Source organism: Papio anubis, chromosome 14 (assembly GCF_008728515.1).
Source record: "Papio anubis isolate 15944 chromosome 14, Panubis1.0, whole genome shotgun sequence".
NCBI lineage: Eukaryota > Metazoa > Chordata > Mammalia > Primates > Cercopithecidae > Papio > Papio anubis.
In genome coordinates, this window is record NC_044989.1 from 85,675,740 (window position 1) to 85,701,614 (window position 25,875).

The 25,875-nt window shown below is 46.6% G+C and overlaps 1 protein-coding gene across 1 annotated transcript in view; it reads left to right on the forward strand.

The window, feature by feature from the left end:
• The first annotated feature begins 1,439 nt into the window (after positions 1 to 1,439).
• The window catches only part of TCF7L1 (transcription factor 7 like 1), a 179,022-nt gene continuing 154,586 nt past the window's right edge, over positions 1,440 to 25,875 (forward strand). Inside the window, exons 1-3 of the mRNA XM_003908897.3 lie at positions 1,440 to 1,990; positions 2,073 to 2,136; positions 2,370 to 2,497. Coding sequence (XP_003908946.1) covers positions 1,739 to 1,990; positions 2,073 to 2,136; positions 2,370 to 2,497 — 444 coding nt within the window. The 5' untranslated portion in view covers positions 1,440 to 1,738. The remainder of the gene's footprint in view (positions 1,991 to 2,072; positions 2,137 to 2,369; positions 2,498 to 25,875) is intronic.

Below are 25,875 nucleotides of genomic sequence, written 5' to 3' on the forward strand. Positions count from 1 at the left end.
AGAAATAAATGTGTATAATTCCTTTAAAAACAAAAATAAAATAGTGAATGTCATATACAGTGCTTCATTTAAAGATGTTCCTCCAAAATCAATCCAGGTCCATGTGCCTGTGTGTGTGTATGGGTTGGGGGGGGGTGGGGACACTGCATAGAACTGGCCAGCTGCATGGACTGTGGCTGTAAAGAAAGATGAAGAATGCATGTCACCAAGCTCTCTGATGCTTTGAACCTAGCATATGTGGCTTTGTCCATATGGGTGGGCACCTCTGTAGAAACTCTTCTGCCAGCTGTGCTGAAAATAGTTTTACATCGTTCCATACTGTCTTCCAAGCTGTTTTCAAAGTTTATGCTCTAATAGTTCCCCACGGTGGATAACACAAGATACTATTCATTTTCCTCAAACTTTCCCGCACAGGTTGGAGAGAAATGACACCTTAATGTCATTGAAACAGGCATTTCTTTACTAAAAGAAAAAAATTTTTTTTTTGGAGACGATGTCTCACTATGTTGCCCAGGCTGGTCTCAAACTCCCGGGCTCGAGAGATCCTCCTGCCTCGGCCTCGTGACCAGAGGGAACTACAGGCACTGGCCGTGGTACTCGCACCACAGGCATTACTTAGGTATGAGGCTGGTTGAGCATTTTTCTCGTGTTCATTGGCTACTCACGCAGCTTTGTGAATGGCTTCGGAGATCACTGGACAGGCAATTTTCTCTCGTAATGAAACAAATCCAAATTCTTTTCGAACCCAAGATCGCGATTGTTCGATTTAGGACCTAGCCCCAAAACAATGAAGAAAAGGTGATTTTCAAAATTTCAGCGTGTGAATCTGTATACCTGGACAAGGTCGAAAACCTGGGCTGGGGGTCGCGTTGGAACCCCACAGTAAAGAGGCGCGGAAAGCCGCCGGGCATTTTGTGGGGTCCCATAAATGTCCCCAGTCTCCTGGTCTGTGCATCGAGCTCGCGCGCGCTCGGAGGGACTGCAGGCAGGGGGAGGGCCCTGCGGCCAGTCTGTGCGTCTGAGGCTTTCCCGCAGGGGGCAGTGCCGCCTATCCGCCAGCGCCATAGGGTGGGAGGGGGTGTGAACCTGCGCGGAGTTCTGGGGGTTCTTTGGGAGAAAGTTAGGGGATGCGGAGGGGTGGGGGCAAGACTTCCAGGACTCGAGGGAGGCCGTGGGGAGGGCCACCCAGGGTGCAGCGTGGGGCGCAGGAAGGAGGTCCGGGCGAGTTTGGGGTTGGGGGCGGTGCACGCTGCAGGGACACGCAGCCCCCGGAAGGTGCGAGTGTGAACGTGAGTGTGAGTGCGTGTGTGTGTGTGTGTGTGTGTGTGCGCGCGCGCCGCAGCTCTCCGGGTTCCGCGAGGCGCGCGGGTGTCAGCTTGCAGCCGGGGCTCCTCCCTCCGGCCCCCCTGCCCAGCCCGGCGGTCCCTCCCTCCCTCCCCGCTCGCCCCTCCCCGGCGGGCCAGGGGCTGGGACGCCCCGGCGGAGCAGGCGGCGGCGGCGGCGGCGGCGAGTTGGGGAGCCCTAGGCTCGGCGCTGCCGGAGGGGCCCGAGCCGAGCCGCCTGTGCCCCGGCCGGGCCGCGCCAGGCCCGCTTCCCGCGGGGCCACGCCCTGTCAAACTTTGTTGCGGCGGCGAGCGCAGCGGGCCGGCGAGCGGGCGGGAGGGGCGCCGGGCCGGGCCGGGCAGGGCGCGGGCGGCTAGGCGCTCGGAGAGCTGCGGCCCCGGCCCGCGGCCCCACCATGCCCCAGCTCGGCGGCGGGGGCGGCGGGGGCGGCGGCGGCGGCAGCGGGGGAGGCAGTGGCTCCAGCGCCGGGGCAGCAGGCGGAGGGGACGACCTCGGGGCGAACGACGAGCTGATCCCCTTCCAGGACGAGGGGGGCGAGGAGCAGGAGCCGAGCAGCGACAGCGCCTCGGCGCAGCGGGACCTAGACGAGGTCAAGTCGTCCCTGGTCAACGAGTCGGAGAACCAGAGCAGCAGCTCGGACTCGGAGGTAAGGAGGCTCCGCGGCCGGCTCCGGGGGATCCCGGCCCTGCGTCCGCTCACCCGCTCTCGCCTTTGTGTCTCCTCCGCAGGCTGAGAGGCGCCCGCAGCCCGCCCGGGACACTTTCCAGAAGCCGCGGGACTATTTCGCCGAAGGTACGTGCCCGCCGGGACAGCCCCCCACTCTCGATCCCCGCTGCGCTCCGCTGCTCAGCCCAGGCGGCCCACGGTCCCCCTTGCTCGGGTGTACGCACTCTTGCCCTCCGCCTCGGCAGCCCCCGTGGGGCGCGCGTTGGGGGCGCTCGGGTCCCCGGCTCCCGCCCCGAGCCCCCTGCCGCGGCGCTGTCCCGGGGGCCCGGGCCTCACCTCAACCTTGGTCTTGTTCGCAGTGAGAAGGCCCCAGGACAGCGCGTTCTTTAAAGGACCCCCATACCCTGGGTACCCCTTCCTGATGATCCCGGACCTGAGCAGCCCGTACCTCTCCAACGGACCCCTGTCTCCCGGAGGAGCGCGCACCGTGAGTGCGCGTCTAGCGCGCCCGGGAGGGTGGGAGGCCGCGGCCCGCAGGATGCGCCCCCGGGCTGGGCCATGGAGTGGGGGATGGGGCCTCCTGCGCCGATCCCAAGCAGAACTTGTTTGCGGAGTTGAACTACTCTCTGGCGGCCCAGCGCGAGGCTGCGCTGGCCAGTGCCTGGATGAAAGTAAAGTTCCTTTAACTTCTCCCCTCTTGCGGGTTGAGGTTTTGGAGTCCACCTCTGGGATCTTCCTCGGTCTCCAGAATTCTTCGCCTGCACCGAAGGAAACTTGGATTTGTGCCCGCTTTGGGGGGGTCTCGCTTTCCTTCTTGGAAATCGGTCAGCTTTCTCTGGCAGTGGGGCAAGGGGCCTGGGGAGCTGGGTTGGCGACGTTGTCCTCCGACTGCGGGTTCACTGGGCTGCTGCAAGCTGGTTCCTAAGAAACCCAGTTTTCGTGGCGGGTTATTCACAGCCCCCGTTCCCACTCCCAACCCTCGCACCAGGGCCTCAGCTTTTCTGCGGAGCTAGTTCTGAATTTTATACTAGCGTAGATGATTTCGAGGCGACCCGAGGCATTCTTCAAGTTGAGGAACTTGGCTTTTTCCCCCTTTTGTCGCCTGCTTTTCTCATTTAAAGCGAGCGCTGCGACACTTTAAACCTGTTAATGGGCGCGTATTGTGTGCTGCGCGCTGGCATTTAGAGCGGTGATTAAGCAAATTGACCGGGCCCCAGACGACGTGCAAATGAGGGCGGATTCCTTCGCCCCCTCTCTCTGGCTCTAAACTCCCGCCCCCCGCGTTGCGCGGGGCGCAGCTGGGGGCTGGCGAGGCCTTTGTGTCCCCCAAGCCGCCACTCCACCCCTAGGCTCCCTGCCCAGGTACTGGGTCTGATGACAGATCTTGGGTGAACGCCTGTCTACTGTGTGCCAGGCCCCCTCGTGCTGCTGCTTGGGCGCGATGTGCATCGTAGTTCTTTGCTTCCCGCCTAGCTACCCAGTGCCTGCCACTTCGTTGTCGACGGTGGGTAAGGGGGCAGGCAGTGTTGGCCTCTTAGGAGCAGGGTCCCAGCAACCCACTTTATGCTAAGGCTGCCCGGAGGTAACGATGATAATTAAAGTGTGCTGGAGAAAGGCTAGGTGCCGAATGGCCATTCCTGCTGTCACTGTACAGCGGTCGGTGGAGAGCCAAGGCCTCCACATTTGGTTCAGCAGGGGCGCTACCATTACCAGATGGGTTGGAGGGGGGTTAACGGGGGCGGTGGGAGAGACTCTGACTGAGGGAGAGGGGAATGGGGAGTGGGACCACACAGACCTCACAGTTTTGCCCCGAGAGGTAGGGAGGCCTTGCTGCTTTGGCCCTGCTGGCCTGGGGCACCCCAGGAAGTCCTGAATGTAAGTGTCACTTTTGCAGTGAAAACTGAATGTGAGTCTATGGCTGTTGCTTTTTCTTATTAGTGTTAAAAGAAAAGAGGTGCGTGCCAATCAAAGGCGGGGGATCCACAACCTACTGTAGTCTTCTTTAAGTTTTCAGTGATTCCCACCAGTGCCCACACATGTAGCTTAGTTCTGTAAGTTTTGGTGGGATTCCTGTAACTTTGCGTATGGGGGAGAGTTAATGCCTCTAAAGTCCCATGTTTCCATTTACCATTAGGGTATCTAGAGAAAGGGGTCTGGGAGGCACTAGCATCTGTGCATCAGCCCTCAGCCAAGTCCTGGTGCAGTTGAAGTCACCAGAAATGACTATTTCACCATCAAATATGACTATGGCTCCCTCAAGGCTATTTCTCCATGCACCCATTTCTCTTTAGGGCATTTTGATTCATCCAGGCTCTGCTGTCTCCTCTCCCTAAGAGCCCAAGTGAAACAGATTTTTGTTAGTGTCCCCTCCTTCCTTCCTTCTATCATATTATGTGTTCTTATGCCTAAGAACTTCCAAAGGCTGATTCTTGCTGATCCTGGAGATTCCTGATTACTAAATCCAGGCCTGTGTGGGATTTTGGAGCCCTCCTGAGGCAGCCGACCTTTCGTCTCTGCGTGCCTCTCTGACTGTCCTTGTTCATCTCTGCAGCTGTTCCCTGCCCTGGCCCAGACACCATCCTCCTTTCAAGCCTCCTAGGACTTGTACTTTCTTGGGGACTTAGTATGTCCCATTCCACTCCCATACCTACATCTTGTCTTCCTGGTGACTTGCCCTTACAGAAGTTGGTTCATTTCCCAGTGTTTCTGTGTCTCTGTGTGCCTTTCGCTGTGTTCACTGATAAACTGGGGAAGTGTCCTGCCATTAGGTCAGCACAGTTAAACCTAATTTGACCCTGTTCTTTTGCTGCCAATAAGTAAAGCAAATGAGGAAATATTTAAGCACTTGGTTGTCTGGACTATAGGGTGGAGATAATGGTTTTCCTCTGGATGATTCTATTAATATAATTAAGGTAATTGTCACTGTAGGCAAATGGTAGGTACAGACAAAGTGGCCTTCTGTTGGTTTCCCAGCCTGGTAAAATGAATGTGGATAGATATGGGTGGGGAGTGAGAAGGGAGGAAAGTGCCCAGGATACATGATCCGATCTTTCTGACATCTTAGGTCTTTTTTATTGTTTGGCCTCTAAATTGCACCACTTTAGGCTTTGCTGCTCTAAGGCCTAGAGGTAGTATAAAATTAGGTGACCCCAGTTATCTGCTGCTCTAACACTTCCTCTGGAAATACCAAGCCAGAAGCATAAGTGGGAATTGGCTGGAGTATTTTCAGGGTGTTAATGAACCCTAGGAATAGCAGGCAGGAGGCTTCAGCAGCCTCACCCACTGGCATAATCCTGCTGAGACCACTGGGGCTGGCCCATCCTACAGTCTGGCCATCTCTCCCCATGAGCCATCACCCTTGCCCTCCACTCTGGTTTGGCTGGGATGCTAGGAAGTAGCCTTTTCCTGAGGCTCTTTAGAGAAGAGGTCCCCTCAGCATGGGATGTGGGCCAAGTCTCTGTGAGCTGCAATTGCTTCTTGTCTGGAGGCCCAGGGACCCTGTGAAGAGAGGAATAACTGCCACAAACCATTTTTCAAATAATCACATTGAAATTATACATTCATTTCTGAAAAGGCTTCACGGTTTACTAAACCACTTTGGGGCTGTTGCTTAGAACTTTGTTAGGAAAATGTAAGTTGGCTAGGTGCGGTGGCTCACACCTGTGATCCCAGCATTTTGGGAGGCCAAGGCGGGCAGATCACCTGAGGTCAGGAGTTCGAGACCAGCCTGGCCAACATGGTGAAACCCCATCTGTACTGAAAATACAAAAATTAGCCAAGCTTGGTGGCGGGCGCCTGTAATTCCAGCTACATCGGAGACTGAGGCATGAGAATCGCTTGAACCCAGGAGGCAGAGGTTGCAGTGAACTGAGATCATGCTACTTCACTCCAGCCTGGGCAACAGAGTGAGACTCTGCCTCAAAAAAAAAAAAAAAAAAAGAAAGAAAGAAAATGTAAGTCAACACATTAGAAAGTGAATGCCAAAAATAGTTTAAGACAAAAAAGAGCCAAAAAGAAAATGTTGAATGTGGTTCAGCAAGCCAGCTACAACGTGATAGAAAGTAGTTTGACTGTGACCATGAAGTGAGTGCTGATGACATTTTGGAAAAAAACACTTCTAGGTAGTATTGCTCAGGAAGTCTGTGGGTTTTGTGTCCAGCTTATAAATTTCTGGTGAACCTTTTCCTTTTTGAGATCTGAGTCTCGCCTGTCACCCAGGGCTGGAGTGCAGTGGCTGATCTCAGCTCACTGCAAGCCCGTTTCTCCGGGTTTATGCCATTCTTTCCTACCACAGCCTCCCCGAGTAGCTGGGACTACAGGCACCACCACCTCGCCCCAGCTATTTTTGTATTTTTTAGTAGAGACGGGGTTTCACTGTGTTAGGCCAGGATGGTCTCTCGGGACCTCCCCTGACCTCTTGATCTGCCCGTCCCGCCTCCCCTGCTGGGATTACAGGCTTGAGCCACCGCGCCTGGCTTCAGAACCTTTTTGTGCAGCATAAGCACACAAAGGCTTTGCTTCATTATTTCTTAGACCATCTCAAGTCAGGTTTTTGTATGAAATTATCCTGGTCCTCAAACCCGTGCTCATTTTTAAGTCCTTTATAGCCCACTGCTTCCCTTGGGCAGTCTTTCTTATATCCTGGGAGCTCCTGTTCTTCCAGACCCAGAGGAACCCAAGCAGAAATCTGTGTATACGTATGAAGAGGTTGTCTGTTTTTAGGAGTTGTATGTAAAAGCTAAGGAAATCTTTTCTTTTGGAAGATCAGTATAAACATGCTGCTTTTGGTAAAATTCTTTTGAGCCATTTCATCTAAATATAACTTCTGTTTCATTTTTTTTTTCTAAATATAACTCAGAGTTTAATGAGGGCTTTTCACATGGAACAAGCTTTTGAGAGGGCCTGTGTTGCTGAAGTTTTTGTCCTTGGATTGCTGAGGTGATATTGGTGACAAACTCTGTAGGGAAGGACTGGGAACCTGTCAATCTTTTTTCTTTGGTTGGGTGGATTGGGCAGGGAATAGCTGACTTGATTTGTTGTAAGTTTGGAAAGTTATAGTTTGGTTACATTCTTCATTGATCACACTTTTAGGAATTCTTGAAGAAAAGAGAGGCAACACACACACACACACACACACACACACACACACAATCAATCAATCTAACAGCATATTCTAGCCTTTACAGTGATGTGCAGTGTTACTAAAATAATTGGGAAATAAAGAATGTAAATGATGAACTCACTGGAAAATCTTTTAAATCTTCTATAATAGGAAGGCCCTACTTACATTCTAATTTAGAGATACCTTTTACTTGCCAACCTAGGGAAATTTAGATTTGCACCCCCTTTTTTTTTTTTTTTTTTTTTGAGATGGAGTCTTGCTTTGTTGCCCAGGCTGGAGTGCAGAGGCGTGATCTTGGCTCACTGCAAGCTCCGCCTCCCAGGTTCACACTGTTCTCCTACCTCAGCCTTCTGAGTAGCTGGGACTACAGGCGCCCGCCACCATGCCTGGCTAATTTTTTGTTTCTTAGTAGAGACAGGGTTTCACTGTGTTAGCCAGGATGGTCTCCATCTCCTGATCCACCTGCCTCGGCCTCCCAAAGTGCTGGGATTACAAGCGTGAGCCACCGCACCCGGCATAGATTTGCACTCTTAAATTTGCACTCTTACAATGAATTCCTAACTCCTCAACTTCTTCAACTAAAGTCTGTTGGATACCTATCATGGGCGATGGCTAAGGGACCATGGGAAACAAGATAAGACCCAGACTTTGCCCTAAAGGATTTAAAAATTAAGTAGGAAAGAAGTCATAGTAGCACTGTAATAAGAAGTTAAGAGGCAGTAAAGCCTGGAGGAGCATTTTCGTAATAGAAATTGAGAAAAATTGCTTCCTGGGTGATCCAGGAAGGCAGGTCGAAGAAGTAGGTTTAAACTAGTCCTTAAAACTCAGTCATTCTTTAATCCAGGTAATTCTTGTTAATTTAGAAGAATGTAAATAGTAAGAGGAGGCATTTAGAGTGAAAAAGTGGAAGTCCTCCTTCACTCTCAAGGTGGGAGCCAGCACCAGGAGAGCAAAGACATGGAGGAAGGAAAAGTTCAGGGCAATTTGGGATAATGCAGCTTATTTCAGTTCTATTTGCCTGGAAGGATAAGGGGCCAGGACATGGGCTAAGGAACCTAGAATGCCAGGGAAGGAATCTGATATTATTCAAGAGGCAGCAGAGAACCATCAAAAGTTAGGCTGGGAAGTGACATGACTCGTACGTGTGGCTAGAAAGATAATGGTGGATTGGAGGAGGAGGACCTGGAAGGGGATAGAGCAATTAGACTCACAGGAGCCAGGAGTGAGGTGAAAAGGGCTTCAGAGTAGCAGAGTGGAAAGGAAAGGTGGGATGGGAGGAAGTGGGATTCTTGTCTGCACCTCTGTGGGGAGGGGAGGTACCAGATCCAGAAAGTGGCTGATGTCACAGTTAATTCCTAGTGTGCAGGCTCGGGCACCTGGGGACTGACTTCTGCAGGTGGGGAGGCCTCCCCAATCTCTGCCTCCCCAGTGGTGGACAGATGCTTACTGAATATTTTGGCAATAACAGAGCCCACACAGGCTATGAGAGGCTCTCATTGGGAGGAACCCCTTGGTTTCATTGGAGACACGTTAGGTGTGAGGGGATGTTGAGGGGATGGTTGAAACTGGGTGATGCAAGAGAGGTAGAGAAGAAGGAGAAGGTTAGAGCAGGGACAGAAGTCATTGAAGGAGGATGGAAGGGAGCACTGGGTAAGGTAGGAGGAATGCTTAGGAACTCCCCTCCCCCTTTCTTTTCCCTCCAGCTTCCATAATGTTGCATGAAACATGAAAGAAAGGGGGAGGCCAGGTGTGGTGGCTCATACCTGTAATCCCAGCACTTTGGGAGGTCAAGGCGGGTGAATCACCCGAGGTCAGGAGTTTGAGACCAGCCTGGCCAACATGGTGAAACCCCATCTCTACTAAAAATACAGAAATTAGCTGGGCATGGTGGCAGGTACCTGTAATCTCAGGTACTCAGGAGGCTGAGGCAGGAGAATCACTTGAATCCAGGAGGCGGTGCCTGTATCCCAGCTACTTGGGAGGCTGAGGCAGGAGAATTGCTTTAACCTGGGAGGCAGAGGTTGCAGGGAGCTGAGATTGCGCCATTGCACTCCAGCCTGGGCAATAAGCATGAAACTCCATTCGAAAGGAAGAAAGAATCCAGCCTGGGCAACAAGAGTGAAAGAGAGAGAGACAGAAAGAAAGAGAAGAAGGGAGGGAGGGAGGGAGGGAGGAAGGAAAGAAGGAAGGAGAAAGAAAGGGAGTGTCCTTGGTGCTAGATGCCACAGAGAGAGAGGGGACAAGAAGATCGAGGAGTCAAGAGGAGCTTTTGAGCCAGATGCTGTGGCTTGTGCATGTAATCCCAGCTACTCAGGAGGCTGTGACAAAAGGATATTTTGAGGCCAGGAGTTCCAGACCAACCTGAGCAACATTACAAGACCCCAACTCTAACAAAATTTAAAAAATTAACCGGGCATGGTGGTATCTCAGGAGTTCAAGGCTACAGTGAGCTATGATTGTGCCACTGTACCCCAGCCTGGGTGACAGACAGAGTGAGACCCTGTCTCTAAGAAATAAATAAAAATAAAAAATAAGAAGAGCTTTTGGAATTCAGCTATTAGGAAGTTACTGGTGCCCACGGAGAGAAGTGTTCCAGACAAGTGGTGGTGGTAAAGGTAGAGAGAAGAGACATTAGCTTAGCGCTTCCCAAATAGAATAGCCAAGGTGCCAAGTTGCAGACTGGTCTCAGGTGTGGGCCAGTGCCTCCCCCTCAGCTGGAACCCCAGACCAGACTCCCACAGTTTCAAGCAGCCTCCTCCTTCTATCCTGGTATACTTTCCACATCTCAGTACCACCACAGGGAACCCCGAAGACTCTAAACAACCCATTTCAAAACCCTGACTATGGAAAGAAGAGGGAAAGGAGGAGCTGCAAGTTTGGGAGAAAGTATATTAGTATATTTGGGATGCTGGAGTGGGAGCCTGTTTGTAGGAGCCATAGGGCAGGCTTGAAGATGAATGGGCAAGAAGATGAGAGTAAGAGGAGGTGAGACTGAGAGCTTCAAAAGCAGTCAGGCTTCTTCCTTCGTCCATGGAGGGTGCTGTATAGTAGGTGTCCTCCCAGTTTTAAAGACGAGCCCAAGACTTGAAGATGAGGTTTTAGGGGAATGCAGAGGTGAGTTGGCAGAAATGGAGAGTGTGCATTGGAGGACCAGATGGCTTCTTGGTATCTCAGGAAAACCAAGGGCAAGTTGGCTAGAGTGGGGGCCCTGGAATTTTGTTGGCAGCAGGGAGACTGCAGGCCCTTCCTCTCTATCCTCTTATAAAGCCCAAAATGTTGGGAACCTTTTAGCTACATGTTAGATAATGAAATGTTCATGTATTGATTGAAAGGCATGGCACACCTGGGAATTTTTTCCTCCTTTTATTTTCTGGAGCTGGCTGATTTTGAAGAGGGATAGAGAATCAAAATACACTTTGTGCCCTGTGTGGTGGCTCATGCCCATAATCCCAACACTTTGGGTGGTCAAGGTGGGCAGATTGCTTGAGCTCACGAGTTTGAGACCAGCCTGGGCAATATGGCAAAACCCCATCACTACAAAATATACAAAAGCTTAGCTGGGCATGGTGGTGGGCACCAGCTTCTTGGGAGGCTGAGGATCACTTGAGCTTGGGCATGGAGGTTGTAGTGAGCCATGATCACGCCACTGCACTCCAGCCTGAATGACAGAGTGAGACCCTGTTTCCAAAAACAAAAACAAAAAATGTGTGTGTGTTTGTGTTATGTGTGTATATGTACACACAACACAGACACAATTTGTGTGCAGCTAGGGGCAGATATTGAGATATCAAAGTGATAAGTAACTGGGGATAGGGAAGGACTGGGCACTTAAGAGCATATAGAAAACTGCCCCAGATTGTCTAATTTAATCTATTTTTGGAGGAGGTTTTTATATATCCCATGTTTTATATTATTTCTCCCAAACTGGATTAGATTTAGTGAACAATAAAACAAATGCAGTTTCCAAAACCTTGGTGTTCAGAAATGAAGGGAACCTTGAGGGCAATGAAGGGGACTTGCCCTTTTCCTCTATGCTGTATGTGCTGCCCAGGGAACAGCCCCAGGACACTCTACAGTTTCTTTCTGAGACTCACAAGGTGTTAGCAATGCTCTGAGTTCACTCTATTGATAGATACGTTTAAGGTTCTCAAATAAATTTCAAACTTCTAAATCTTTCCTTTTTATTGTGTGCATAATCTACAGATTAGGAAAATGATCATCTAATTGAGAAGTATACTTCAAAGTTTGAAAATAAAATCATAAAAATGTTTTCCTAAACATAGCCTTTTTCAGAGTTTTTGTGGATATGGTCAAGGGTGATGACTCTAATTACCTGGGGTCCTCAGGACAGGAAATGAGCTCACACTCATGCTCTCAAACTGTGTCACAGCATTTTTGGAAATCTATTTTCATTTTTATTCAGGAGGAGGAACAAGGCCTCAAGTGTTCACCCTAATTGTAGAAAATAAACATAAAAATGCAATTCACAAAAGAACTACTATAAATGGCTGCAAATATGTGAAACTATGTTCAACTTCCCAGGGAGTCAAAAAATACTAATTAATATAAGAATCATCTTTGGCCCATCACATTACGGTTTTGTCTGAATAAGCCTCTTCAGTGCTGGCAAATGTGTGGTAAAATGGCTGCTCTGGCTGCTCTTTTTGGCTGTTCTTAAAGGGCGTAAATAGCTCCACCCCATTTGGAAAGCACTTGGCAATGGCTGCTAAGACTTTAGTATTTTTCATAGCTTCTAACCTGCTAAGAAGTAGATACTTGTTCGCATTTTGCTGCTGTGCAAACAGACTTGTAGAGGTCAAGTATCTTGTACAAGGTTACATTGCTGGTAATTGATGGCGCCAAGATTTGAACGTGGTTGTGAGTCCGAGGTCTAGGTCTCCCATTCTGCCCATGTGACTTTACACACATGCCTGATGTAACTAGCTCCTCCTCCTCTCCAGAGAAGGGCACTGACCTTTGTTTCCCAGTTCAGAAATCCTGGTGTGAGTTATCGGCTGGGGTTGAGGGTGGATAGATTTGTTCCAACTTTACACATTGGACCTGAGAATGTACTTTCCTGTTGTAGAAGCGAGTGACAGTTGTGGTTGAAGTTGCTTCCCCAGTGCAGCGCCCCAGAGGAGTTAATGACCTTTAGTGGGCTACCCCAGGAACTTCATCCAAGGAAAAGGTACTTACCTGCTAACTGTTTGGAAATTGGGGATTATTTTTCCACATTGAAATTGGTGAGGGTTGGAAGAATACACAAACGAGTCTTTGGTGTGGAAGAACACCGGAGGAGTAAACTTACTATTCTCGCAATTTGGATTACAACATAGTTTGGTTAACAAACCCAGCTCTGGTGAACCAAGTGTGCAAATATTATTTCCTTATGGTTCATCTTATAAAATATTTTATAAATTGGTTGCTTTCTTTAAGCTCTTCGCAAATGAAAACTCAGTTCCAAAAATCTATAAAAGACTATTTCAGCGATAATTGACCATTAAGGAAATACATACTAGGCTGCGTGCGGTAGCTCTCGCCTGTAATCCCCACGCTTTGGGAGGCTGAGGCAGACAGATAGCCTGAGCTCAGGAGTTCGAGACCAGCTTGGGTAACGTGGCAAAACCCTGTCTCTATGAAAAAAAAAAAATAGCCAGAGTGGTACCATGTGCCTGTAATTCCAGCTACTCAGGAAGCTGAGGTGGGAGGATTGCTTGAGCCCAGGCTGTTGAGGCTGCAGTAAGCCAAGATCACGCCACTATACTCCAGCTTGGGTGACGGAGTAAGATCCTGTCTAAAAAAAAAATTTTTTTTAAAAAGAAATACATACTAAACATTTACACAGTTATTTTGGGAATTGCAGAGGGGGTATTTGTCTTCTTTCCCATCCCCCTTTCCCTCTGTGTGTGTGTGTGTGTGTGTGTGTGTGTGTGTGTTTAAGATGGTTAGAAACCATGAAATTCCACCGGGCACAGTGGCTTCCTCCTGTAATCCCAGCACTTTGGGAGGCCGAGGTGGGAGGATCACTTGAGGTCATGATTTCAAGACCAGCTTGGCCAACATGGTGAAACCCCGTCTCTACTAAAAATACAAAAAATTAGCTGGGTGTGGTAGCACACACCTATAATCCCAGCTACTCAGGAGGCTGAGGCAGGAGAATCACTTGAACTCAGGAGGCAGAGGCTGCAGTGGGCCGAGACCATCCCACTGCACTCCAGCCTGGGTGAAAAAGCGAGACTTTGTCTCAAAAAAAAAAAAGAAATCATGACATTCCATACTTTTTCCTTTACTTCCCAAATGACTTTCCAATAATAACATGGTGGAAAGATTAACAGAGGGGGCTTATGATATGATTGATAGAAGGTGGGGAGGCTTTTGGGGTTCTACCTAAGCCATCCTAGAGACCTGGGTATTGCAAAGCACTAAATCTTAGATAAATATCTTAGACCTCAGTAAAGTGAATGGGGCTATTATACGTAGGAATGTCCATAGAGAATGTGTGGAGAAAGCAGAAAGGTGTAAGTTTGAGAGATGGCAACTGTGATTAAGGAACAGATGGATCTCATTGATAATGCGGAAGAAAAACAAAAGAAGTAGGAATGAGTGGTATGAAAAGCAGATCAATTTACAAGTCCAGATTTGTTGGCAGTAGTGCTTTCTGATGTTTGGGACTAACTCCCCTCCGTAAATTCCAAAAAAGGATATGTCAGGGTCATTAAACTGAGCTGGATTTGCAAGACATACCTTCTAGAGGTGGTTGGGTGTTAGACCCTGAGATTCTTATCAAGGACCCTGCAGGAGTGTCCTCTAGCCCTCTGAGCTCAGTGGAACCATCCCGCCCATCCAACAGGTGAGGAGCACAAGCTCAGGGCAGTTGTTGACCTGCCCAAGGGCAAACAATTAGGAGTGATGGAAACAGGACTAGGGTCCGTCTGCACTCCACAGTGGTAAGGCTTCATCTTCCACCACTCAGGGAAGTACACAGCCAGCAGTGCTCCAGAGATGATGTACCTCTTTTTGTTATGTTTTTATTTTATTTTATTTTTTGTTTATTAAAAAAAAAATAGAGACAGGGTCTCACTATGTTGCCCAGGTTGGTCTCAAATGCCTGTGTGCAAAGGATCCTTCCACCTCGACCTCCCAAAGTGCTGGGATTACAGGCTTGAGCCACCGAGCCCAGCCGAGATAATACACCTTGAAATACTTCTTTATCTAAAACATAACACCTGACTCATAATAAGTGATTCAGTTGTTGATAGTTGACAACATGAATATTTAAACATCGATATTAAAAAACAGCCCCATAAGCACCATTAATGTTCCAGGGCAGTGCATCACGCTGTTCTAACTGTTCCTACGCTGAATTCTTGTGCATCTGATATTATCATCTCTATTTTATGTTTGAGGAAGCCAAGACTTTCACAGTAAACCAGGGGCCCAGGGTCACCTCCCCAGAAGGTGACAGAGCCAGCATTCCAGCTGTGGGGGGTTCTAGTTCCACCAGGCTGCAGTTTCCCTCCTCTGAAAATTGAGCACCAAATTGACATGACAATGCATGAAAATGCCATCTGGGGCAAGATTCAAAGAAATGGTGTGTAGAAGTAAAAGATGAGTAACATCCCTTGGCATATATTCTTTTCAGTGGCCTTCCTTCCTTCCTTCTTTCCTTCCTTCCTTCCTTCCCTTCCTTCCCTTCCTTCCCTTCCTTTCCTTCCTTTCCTTCCTTTCCTTTCTTTCCTTTCTTTTCTTTCTTTTTTTGATGGAGTTTCTCTCTTGTTGCCCAGGCTGGAGTGCAGTGGCGCCATCTTGGCTCACTGCAACCTCCATCTCCTGAGTTCAAGCAATTCTCCTGCCTCAGTCTCCCGAGTAGCTGGGATTACAGACACCTGCCACCACACCCAGCTAATTTTTTGTATTTTTAGTAGAGACAGGGTTTCACTGTGTTAGCCAGGATGGTCTTGATGTTCCAACCTCAGGTGATCTGCCTGCGTCGGCCTCCCAAAGTGCTGGGATTATAGGCGTGAGCCACTGTGCCCGGCTTCAGTGGCGTTTCCATCCCTTCCACTTAGGAGGCATTTTTAGTGCCTGACGTAGAATCAAAGCCTTAATAGCTGGTTGATTTACAGTCTCAGGGGTGGTGTTAATTGCTATCTTAATCTTTCTTTGCTTTTCTGCACTCTGCAGCTCCATTGATTCTGTTTTTCCCAATGTCCAAATTCCCTTGTGTTTTTCTTCTGATACTTTGAGGTGGTACACTTGGTTCCTTAAATATCATATGTGAGATGTTAACAGTTCTAGGTGGAGGTACACTGGCAATCAATCCATTCACCCAACTTCTCTGTATGTTTGAAAAAATTTGGAATTAAAAACCCAGGATAAATAAACTAAGTCCTATTTCTTCAGCCACATTCAAAGTCCCTGCGGTCTCACATCTGGAAACCCTGGGGTCTGCCTGGACGGTGTCCTCCACCTGAGGCCAAGGTTGCAGCAGGTCCTTATTCTATTGTCCATGATGAAGCTTTTAGTGGGGGATCCGGGTAGCAAAATACCCTCACCCTGTCCTCACTCTGTGGAATCTTCCCTATAACCCGAATTGGGGATTGCTTGTGTGTCCCCCTCCCACCTGTCACTCTTCCCCTGCCCCTCCTCACATGATGCTGTGGGAACCCAAACCCCAGCACCTCCTAGATGAGGGCAGTGGTAGAGCACCAGCTGGAGACGGGGAGGGGAGGACAGACAGGGAGGGGACACCTGGCTCTTGGGGTCCAAGGGGATCCCAGAGAAGGTGAGGGAGAGGAGCCCCAGTCCCAGAGATTGGGGAGGACAGGATCTTGGGGGTCTCAGCTGGGACAGGGGCCCCAGCCAGGACCCTAGCATTAATGTGTAGCCCCTGTGCCGCTTGTGGATGAAGCTGCCCTTGCGGATCCACTCAGTGGCAGACGTGGTGGTGCCTGGGTGTTAAATCTGTACACCATATGTAATAATGGTGGGCATCTGTTTGGTGCCTTAGTTTGTTGCCTCGCTCATACTCCTGACCAGCCCCACATCCTCGTGCATGTGTGGGTGTAACTGTACATTGGATATACAGATGCGCCCGGACTTAGAATGGGCTTACGTCCAGATAAACCCATCATAAAGTCAAAAAATGTTAAGTTGGACCATCATAGGTTAGGGACTGTCTGTAGTTTTTACTTATTAGTTATGTTATTGACTTAAACTGTGTTCCGGGTGGGATGCATAGAGGAGAGGTACCATGGGAGGGTAAGAGTCTAGTAGGAGTATTAGAGTGCATGAGCTGAAAATACTTTGCTTTTTACTTTACAACATAAACTTTTTTGTGTTATAAAATCCTTGTTAGGGAGAGTGAGACACTGGTGCTGAAGCTTTGGAGTGGAAAATGGGTCATCTTCACAAGGGTGTTTGCAGTCGATGCAAAGGAGAGTTCATGCAGGAAGGGGCTGGGATGGGGAGAGTCTGTGGAGTCTGGGACAGCCCTTTAACAAGCAGTTCCTTGGACCTTGCATGGAAAGAGAGGAGAGGAACTTGTCTGGAGAGAAAGAAGCCCAAGGCTCCATCCAACGGGGATGGAGAATATTCTATTAACAGGCCAGCCCTTGTCCCTCCAGGTGGCAGTGTGTCTAGGGGGGTCTGGAACTTTGTCTTGGCCATGGTCTGCGGAGCACTGGGTCCCAGCCGGGTCAGGAGTTGGCTGTGTCGCTCTGCCCCAGGCCCCTCAGGGAGAATGGGGATAATGACAGTCATAATGATAAATGGGGGCGGACAGTGCTTTGAGAAGCACTGAATTAACACTTTGAATGGACTGCGTTTTAAAATCAGGATTTGTCTGAGGCTGAAATGAAATATCAGCATCAGAGAATCTCCAGGATGTAAAAAGAAATTAGAAATGTTACCAAAATAATGTACAGTATTATCACAACTGTATTAAGATGTTTAGTAGCCAGATATTTTAACCAACATCTTAACAAGTGGTTACAGTATTTAACAAGTTCTTACAGTATTTAAATTTTTTTTTTTTTTTTTTTGAGATGGAGTTTCACTCTTTCGTCTGGGCTGGAGTGAAGTGGCACGATCTTGGCTCACTGCAACCTCTGCCCCCGCAGATTCAAGTGATTCTCTCTCCTGCCGCAGCCTCCCAAGTAGCTGGGATTATAGGCACCCACCACCACACCCAGCTAATTTTTGTATTTTTAGTGGAGACGGGGTTTCACCATGTTGGCCAGGCTGGTCTTGAACTCCTGACCTCAGGTGATCCACCCGCCTCGGCCTCCCAAAGTGCTAGGATCACAGGTGTGAGTCACTGCGCCCAGCCCTTAAAAATTTTTTTTATAGGAAATGACTAAATGTAGTCAGGGGAGAAGCCAGAAATGCATAAACAAAAGTAATTAGTACATCAACATCAGTATTTAGTGCAGGTTTTGAATTTACATGGTTGTCAATTCCCTTTGCAAAAACTTAACATATAACTTTAACATAATCACCAGTTTGTGTGAGTTCTTGATCAAATAGCTATCAACAAGGTGATACGCATATATATATGTGTGTGTATATGCACACACTAACTTTATAAATAAGTTAAAATTTATATGTAGGATATATATAAGCAACATAATATATAAATATATATTATATTTTAACTTTTAATTTTAGAATAATTTCAGTCACAGAAAATATACAAAAATAGCACAAATAATTCCCTTGTACTTTCCCCTAGATTTGCCTTCTTTTTGTAACTTCTTTTTTTGAGAAGGAAGTCTGGCTGCAATGCCCAGGCTGGAGTCAGTGGTGCCATCTCAGCTCACTGCAGCCTCTGCCTCCCAGGTTCAAGCAATTCTCCTACCTCAGCCTCCCAAGTAGCTGGGATTACAGGCACCAGCCATTACGCCCGGCTAATTTTTGTGTTTTTAATAGAGACAGGTTTCACTATGTTGGCCAGGCTGGTCTCAAACTCCTGACCTCAAGTGTTCTACCTGCCTTGGCCTCCCAAAGTGCTGGGATTACAGGCGTGAGCCACTGCGCCTGGCTCTGTAACTTTTTTTGGAGTCATTTGCAAGTAAGTTGCAGGCGTAATGTCCCTTTACTTAAGGGGGCATTATTTGCTATTGCATCTCTGATACATATAGAGCATATTTGTGAATCTAAATAAGAAGAAGGAACAAGATACATTCTACAAACAAGGACATTCGCCAAAGTGCAATTACTGAAATCAGGAAATTAACATAGAGACAGTGCAATTGTCTCATCTATGGAACTTACTCAGATTTTGCCAGTTGTCTTACTGATAGATGTCTTTTGTAGCAAAGGAAAACATTTTTATTTTTATTTACTTTTATTTATTTTTTTAAACATATTTACTTTTATTTATTTATTTTTTTGGCTTTAGGATGAGTCCAAGATCATGTCTTATGCTTAATTGTCTCTTAGTCTCCTTTAGTCTAGAAGTTCTTTGGTCTCTGTCTCATGTTCTTGACTCTTTAAAGATTACAGGCCATTTATTTTGCAGAAAGACCTTGACTTTTCTTTTTTTTCCCCTGGTGTTTCTTCATGCGTAGCTTTAGGTTGTACATTTTGGGCGTGAAAGGTATGGTGGTGTTCTTATTGTATCTTCTCAGGAACATTATCTATTTTTCCCATTACAGGTGACACTAATTTTGTTTTCTTGGTTAAAAATCATGTGTTCCAGGTTTCTCCAAGAAAGTTACTACTTTTCTTCTTTGTAATTAGTCAGTACTTTATGGGAGATACTTTGAGACTATGTAAATATCCCATTTCTCATTAAACCTTTACCCAGTGATTTTAGTGGCCATGGATGATTCTTGCCAGAAACAATTTCCACTGTGACAGTTGCCAAATTGATGATCAGTTTTTAAAAATTGACAGTTAGGGCAGGAGCAATAATTTTTTCAGTTGCTAGATTGTTTCTGTGACACTTAGAACATATTTGTGAATACTAAATAAGGTGAAGGTATAAGATATCTTGGGGTCTCTCCTTTTTAAAAAATAACAGGTTTTATTTTCTCTGAAGCTTTTATAGTCTTTATTATGTCTAGATCAAAGATGATTTATCAAGAAACTATACTGCAAGATTTTGGAGTTTTTTCCATATGAAATGTTGAGATAGCAAAGTTGACATTCTGCTCAGCATTTTTCATAGGATGTGAGTAACTTCCTAATTAGGTTTTTATCTTGATGACTCCTGTGGAGGTTTTCACAGTCTAGATTTTGCTAAATGCAACCTCATGATATCTTTTAATATGTTTCAGTGTCCCCTGAAGTTCTTGAAAATTGTTAGATTTAGATTTTTGGTCAAGATTCAGAGTGTTTCTCTCTTGCTCTCCCCCATTCCTTCTCTCCTTTTTAACTTATTTTTGCAAGATTGCTTCATATAATAGATGTTGTTTTCCATCAGAGACACTGATTGTCTCTCTGTGATGTCAGCAGCTACTGATTATCAGCACACACATCCTTTACCTCATTCGCAGTTTCAAAATGATGATAGTCTATTTGTATCATTCCCTTGTCTATCAGTTATAATATTTTTTAAAAGAGAAACTACCCCTCACCAACTCTTTAGTTACCTCAGATCAGAGGTCAGCAAACTAAAGTCTACAGGCTAAGACCAGTTTGCCACTTTGTTTTATAAATAAAGTTTTATTAGAACACAGCTATATTCATGCATTTGCATATTGTTTAGGGCAGCTTTGGGGTACTACAAGGTGCCCAATTAATTAGCTGTGATTGAAGCCATACATATGTGGCTCACAGAGCTGGAAAGATTTTCTATCAGGCCCTTTGCAGTAAAAATTTGCTGACCCTTGTTTTAGATCATATGGGGGAGGCAATTTAAATGCCTTATTCTTTCCCTTTATATACCAGTTTCCTCCTGGTTTCGTGGCACCCTGTAAAGGTGACCAATGGAGCTTAAGGATAAAATATTATTATGAAATAGATTTAAACCTGCTTAATGTCTTTGAATCCATTTGCAATTATTATCCTATTGATACCCAAACTGTCCCACCTTTAGTCTGCTGGAGCCTCTTCAGGCTGGCTCCTGAGTCCTTGTGACACAATCCTGATGGTCTTGGATGCTTCTCTGCTTACTGGTCTGGTAGGATAGTCCAGGCATACCTTGTACATTTGTTGTCCCAGACCAGGAGATGGCCATTTCTAGAAGGAGCTCTGTCTTCTTTTAATGAAAAATGTTACTTACAGACCACTGTCTGAACCCTAGGGTTGCATATATAGCTACTAAAGGTTATTGTGTTTAATGTCATGAGTGCACTAAGCAGTTCTGTAGAGACTAGAGGTAGAATATAATATGCCTATTGTAATTTTAAAACAATAAGCATTTATTTGCTCTAAAAGGATATACCGTTCTCTCTCCCTCTCTTTTTTTTTTTGAGACAGAGTTTCGCTCTGTCGCTGAGGCTGGAGTGCAGTGGCACGATCTTGGCTCACTGCAACCTCTGCCTCCCAAGTTCAAGCAATTCTCCAGCCTCAGCCTCCCAAGTAGCTGGGATTACAGGCGCACACACCTCACCCGGCTAGTTTTAGTAGAGATGGGGTTTCACCATGTTGTTCAGGCTAGAGTTTAAGACTCTAGACGTCAGGTGAACTGCCCACCTCGGCCTCCCAAAATGCTGGGATTACAGGTGTGAGCCACCACGCCTAGCCTATTCTCTTTTTTTAAATGCACTCTTAATATTGGTGATTCTGTTCATCAGTCCCACTACTTAATAATTGTATAATTTTACATGATAATTGCTTTCTACATAAAATTAATATTTTTCATGCTTATATTTTACTCTTTCAACAAAAAATAAGCAAACATATTTCTACCAACTTATACATTTCAACAAGTAAGGGTCACAAGGAGATTTTCACTCGAGTTGCACGTGGAATGTTTACCAATTTTTGAAAGGGCATGCTCAGATAATGACAGCAGGTTCGAACAACATGCTTCATTTCCTTAGTTCTCACAGTGCTACACGGATGAGATATGTTGGTCATCTATGTGATCACATCATCATCGATCAGGCAGAAGTTCAGGCCTTCTGAAGACTCATGCTAAACCTGGATAACAGATTTCCATTGACTAGTGTAGGCTGAAGCCATATTTTGATGTATTCCCAGGATCTACCTCATAGTTGCAAAGATTAAATAAGGTTCCATATAAGCATGTAGAACAGTGGCTGGCACACACAGCGAGGGCTTTGTTAAGATAAACTCATTATCTGTTTTAGCGGTCCTAGCTTTCAGGATCTTGCTAGCCTCTATAATTTTTTTTTTTTTTTTTTTTTTTGGAGACGGAGTCTTACTCTGTCACCCAGGCTGGCGTGCAGTGGCGCGATCTGGGCTCACACAAGCTCCGCCTCCCAAGTTCACGCCATTCTCCTGCCTTAGCCTCCCAAGCAGCTGGGACTATAGGCGCCTGCCACCACGCCTGTCTAATTTTTTGTATTTTTAGTAGAGACGGGGTTTCACCATGTTAGCCAGATGGTCTCCATCTCCTGACCTCGTGATCCGCCCACCTCGGCCTCCCATAGTGCTGGGATTACAGGCATGAGCCTCCGTGCCCAGCTAGCCTCTATAAAATTTAATCTCTACACTGCACTATTCCTAGGATATTTACTTATGTTTAATTTTGGATTGCTAGTTTTCTAGAATTCATATTCTTAAAGATCCTGGCTGTCCTATTTCTCTTTTGATGATCATTGTCCCTAACACCATTCTTTGCACGCAAAGTCTGCCTTCTTTCTGCGTATGTGTGAATATCTGTTATGTATATTTACATTTCCCTCTTTTTTATGCACAGTATGTAATAAACAGCAAAAAACTGTCTTTCTCTTAGACATTTTAGGTTAACAAGAGACATCATTGTTCACTTTGGGTATTTTTCCATGTGTAATTTTTGATAAGTTGATTGCTAGTGGTTGTTCATTTTTATTTTGCTTTTTATGGAAGTTTTCTCAATTCATCCCAGAATTGAGGCTGTACATCCTTTTAAAAATAAATAAAGCCAAGATCTGTGCTAGAGTTAGAACATTGAATCTGGCTCGCTGGTTTGTGTCTGGACTTCCCTTCATCTATGTTACTGGGAGTATGTGAGCAGTTGTAGAGGCCATATCGTTTTATAGGCCTGTGCCAAGGAAAATACTTGAGAATTACATTAGCAACTCCAAGGTATTTTGGCTGCTCTGAGAGGACACATGATAGTTTTCCAGTTATATGAACAAGAGCTTTTGTTTTAAAGTTTCTTATAGGCTGTGAGAACAATAGTGCCTCTTTCATTACTTCCCAGAGTAACATCCTTGGGATGTTAATAGGTAGAACATGCTGGGCTTCATTTCTGCAGGACTTCTCAGGCCTTTAACATGCCAGTGAATCTCATAGAAGGGACTGTATTGTGCAGGATTCCTTGGGTTTATTTGACCAAGGCTTTCCTTGTGTTTGGAATACTACCCCTCCGCCTACTCCCCGTCACGCCATGCGTAAGTCTCACCTCATACTTCCCTGCCTGCCAGCCTTAGATGTGGTTCCCTGCTGTAAGTTCTCGGCTCTCTGTACTTGAGCACATTTCACTGTTGGTAAATATGTGGCCTAATAATGATCTGATCCTCTGGATCCTAAACTCACTGAAGAAGGCAGGCAGTGGGTCTGTTTTGTTCCTTCCCTCCTGCGTTCTCAGCACCAGACATAAAGAAGACCATCAAACAAGTGTTTGCTGCCCAGATGAGTGAAGCACCCATAGAACTTTTTTTTTTTTTTGAGACAGAGTTTTGCTCTGTCACTTAGACCAGAGTGCAGTAGCACAATTTCAGCTCACTGCAACCTCTGCCTCCTGGGTTCAAGTGACTCTCCTGCCTCAGCCTCCTGAGTAGCTGGGACTACAGGCATGTGCCATGACACCAGCTAATTTTTGTACTTTTAATAGAGATGGGGTTTTACCATGTTGGCCAGGCTAGTCTCAAACTCCTGACCTTGTGAGCCTCCCGCCTTGGCCTCCCAAAGTACTGGGATTACAGGCATGAGGCACCACACCCAGCAGAACATTTGTTCTCCAAGTAGCATCTCATGGTGAGAGGTGAAGCCAGCTGGACTTCCTGGGTCAAATGGGGACTTGGAGAACTTTTCTGTCTTACAAGAGGTTTGTAAAATGCACCAATCAGTGCTCTGTAAAAAGGCACCAATCGGTGCTCTGTAGCTAGTTAGAGGTATGTAAAATGGACCAATCAGCACTCTGTAAAATGTACCAATCAGTACTCTGTAAAATGGACCAATCAGCAGGACATGGGTGGGACAAATAAGGGAATGAAAGTTGGCCAGCCCAGGCAGCAGCGTCAACCTTCTCGGGTCCCCATGTGGAAGCTTTGTTCTTTTGCTCTTTGCAATAAATCTTGTTGCTGCTCACTCTTTGGGTCCGTGCCACCTTTAAGAGATGTAACACTCTCTGCGAAGGTCCGCAGCTTCATTCTTGAAGTCAGCGGAGACCACGAACCCACCGGAAGGAACTAACTCTGGACACAATGGGACTTGTGTTCCACAGAACCCACTTTGAGAACCATAGATTGGTCTATGGAACTGCTCTAGTCTTGGTACTTCATTTTCAAGTACAAATAGCTAGAATACTGTAGATCTTCATAATTCTAGTTAATTTACTTCATGTTTTCAGCTAACAGGGAAATGTTAACTAATTTAAAGATGAGGCTCAGCACTTGAAATAGTTTGTCTTAGTGGCACACGGAGAATCAGCCAGGATTAGAATGTTAATTTCCTGATACCTGTCCTAGGGCCAGTCACCCACCAGGCCCTTCTGCACCCCAGTCTAACGTTGTTAGTTACATAAATAGGAACCAGTGTTTCAGACTGTTGGGGGAGGGGGGAGATCAGATGCCCCTTTGTACACTAATTAACGCAGGCAGAACAAAAGGCCCAGCTTGGTTTTCAAGTTCAAGTTTGGCTCATATGTGGTCCTCAGTGAAGATTATGATCTTGAATAAATTAAAAACAAATGTTAAAGAAGTCATAATGAGGTAAAAAAAAAAAAAAAAAAAAAAAGGAGTTCAGGATTCTGGTCTTTAAAGACTTGGTAAACAGACTTCTCTTTAAGCTGATATTCACCTCCCCTCCTCCACATTACCAGCCCCTCTTTGGAACTCCTGTGTTCCGTCTTCGTGATTATTGTTCATTTTTACTTCAGTGAGCCAAGTGGGTAGGTATGTATGTCTATGGTCTCATGTCGGTGAGCACAAGCCTCATTCACCAAGCTCTGCTGAACTAGGAAAATAGTACATTGAGAAGTCTGGTCAAATCCACTAAGTCAAAGGGATTTGCACATCTGGCAAAATGCCCTCTTCCTCAGGAATGACCACCGCAGCCTGCTGCCCCAGCCCAGCTTCAGCTTCCTTTTCCTCCAGGGTGCTCAAGGCGAGTGTTCGGGGAGGGAGCACACAGAATCCCCCTGTGTTCTTCTCCCCCAGGCCGAGTTCCCAGTACATTCTTGACCAGGGCAGACCAGATGTGGGGAGCTCTGGGGCCCAGTGCGTTTATGCATTAAATGGGACTCTGTATGTATATGCCAAATTAGGTCTGCAGGCAGTCTTTACGAGCACAGTAACCATTTTACAGATGTAAAGAAGCTCAAAAGTCCTGTGTATGTTTGTAGTCTCATTCCCTGTAAAGTTTCCATGAGCACATTTCAAGGCCTCTGTACACAGAAATTGAGTTTCTCTGCTCTCACCAGCTTACCTCTTCACTGTATCAAAGTTCGCATCGTATTATTCTGTGTGTGTATGTGTGTATGCGCATGCATGCACATGTGTGCATGACGAGTAAGTTCTCAACTTGGGGCGGCATTGCCATCCAGGAGACATTTGGCAATGCCTGGAGATATTTTGGTTAGAAATATTTTGGTTAGACTCGGGTGGGGCTGGGGGCACATTCTGCTAGTATCTAGAGGGTAGAGGTCAGGGATGTTGCTAACCATCTTACAATGCATAGGATGATTCCTCACAACCAAGAATTGTCTGGCCCCAAATGTCCATAGCCGAGGCTGGGAATCCCCGGGGTACATAGACACATACATAAAAATATATTCAGTATATATTTATTTACTGGAAGAGGCCTTAGAGATACCATTTGAATTTTAGTTATAGTTGAGGAAACTGAGGTGAACAGTTTCAGAGAGGTGAACAGAGTTCCTAATATCACAAAGCTCTGGAGAAGCATAGCAGGCCCGGAACCTGGGCTTCTGGCTTCTCTGAACAGTACTTTTTGCAGGGATAACAGTTCTTTCTGAACTACTGCTAGATTAAGAACCCTCATTCTTTGGATGTTCTCTGTGTCCCAGAGGAATATTGCATACATTACTTTGTTTAGTCCTCAGAATGACCCTGCAAGTAGGAACTGGTTATTCTTCCTTTAGTCAAGAGGAAATCAAGACCCAGAGAGGTCAAGATCCTTGCCTGAGGCCATTCAGCAGCCTGGGGCAGGCACTGGCTTGGAAATCAGATTTACCCAGTCCCTACCATGTGGCACTGCCTCCCCCAGGGCCATGCTGACAGCTTCTGTAAGCCTGAGGGACAAGGCAGTGAAGATGCGGAACTGGGGACCCACGGGGTTCCTTCCAGTAGTTGCATTCGGAAGCTCCAGTTGGGAAATGGTTAATAATGCCTGATCCTTGTCCCTAAGAGGCCCTGAGCTATTGAACCCATAGGGTTTTCGGG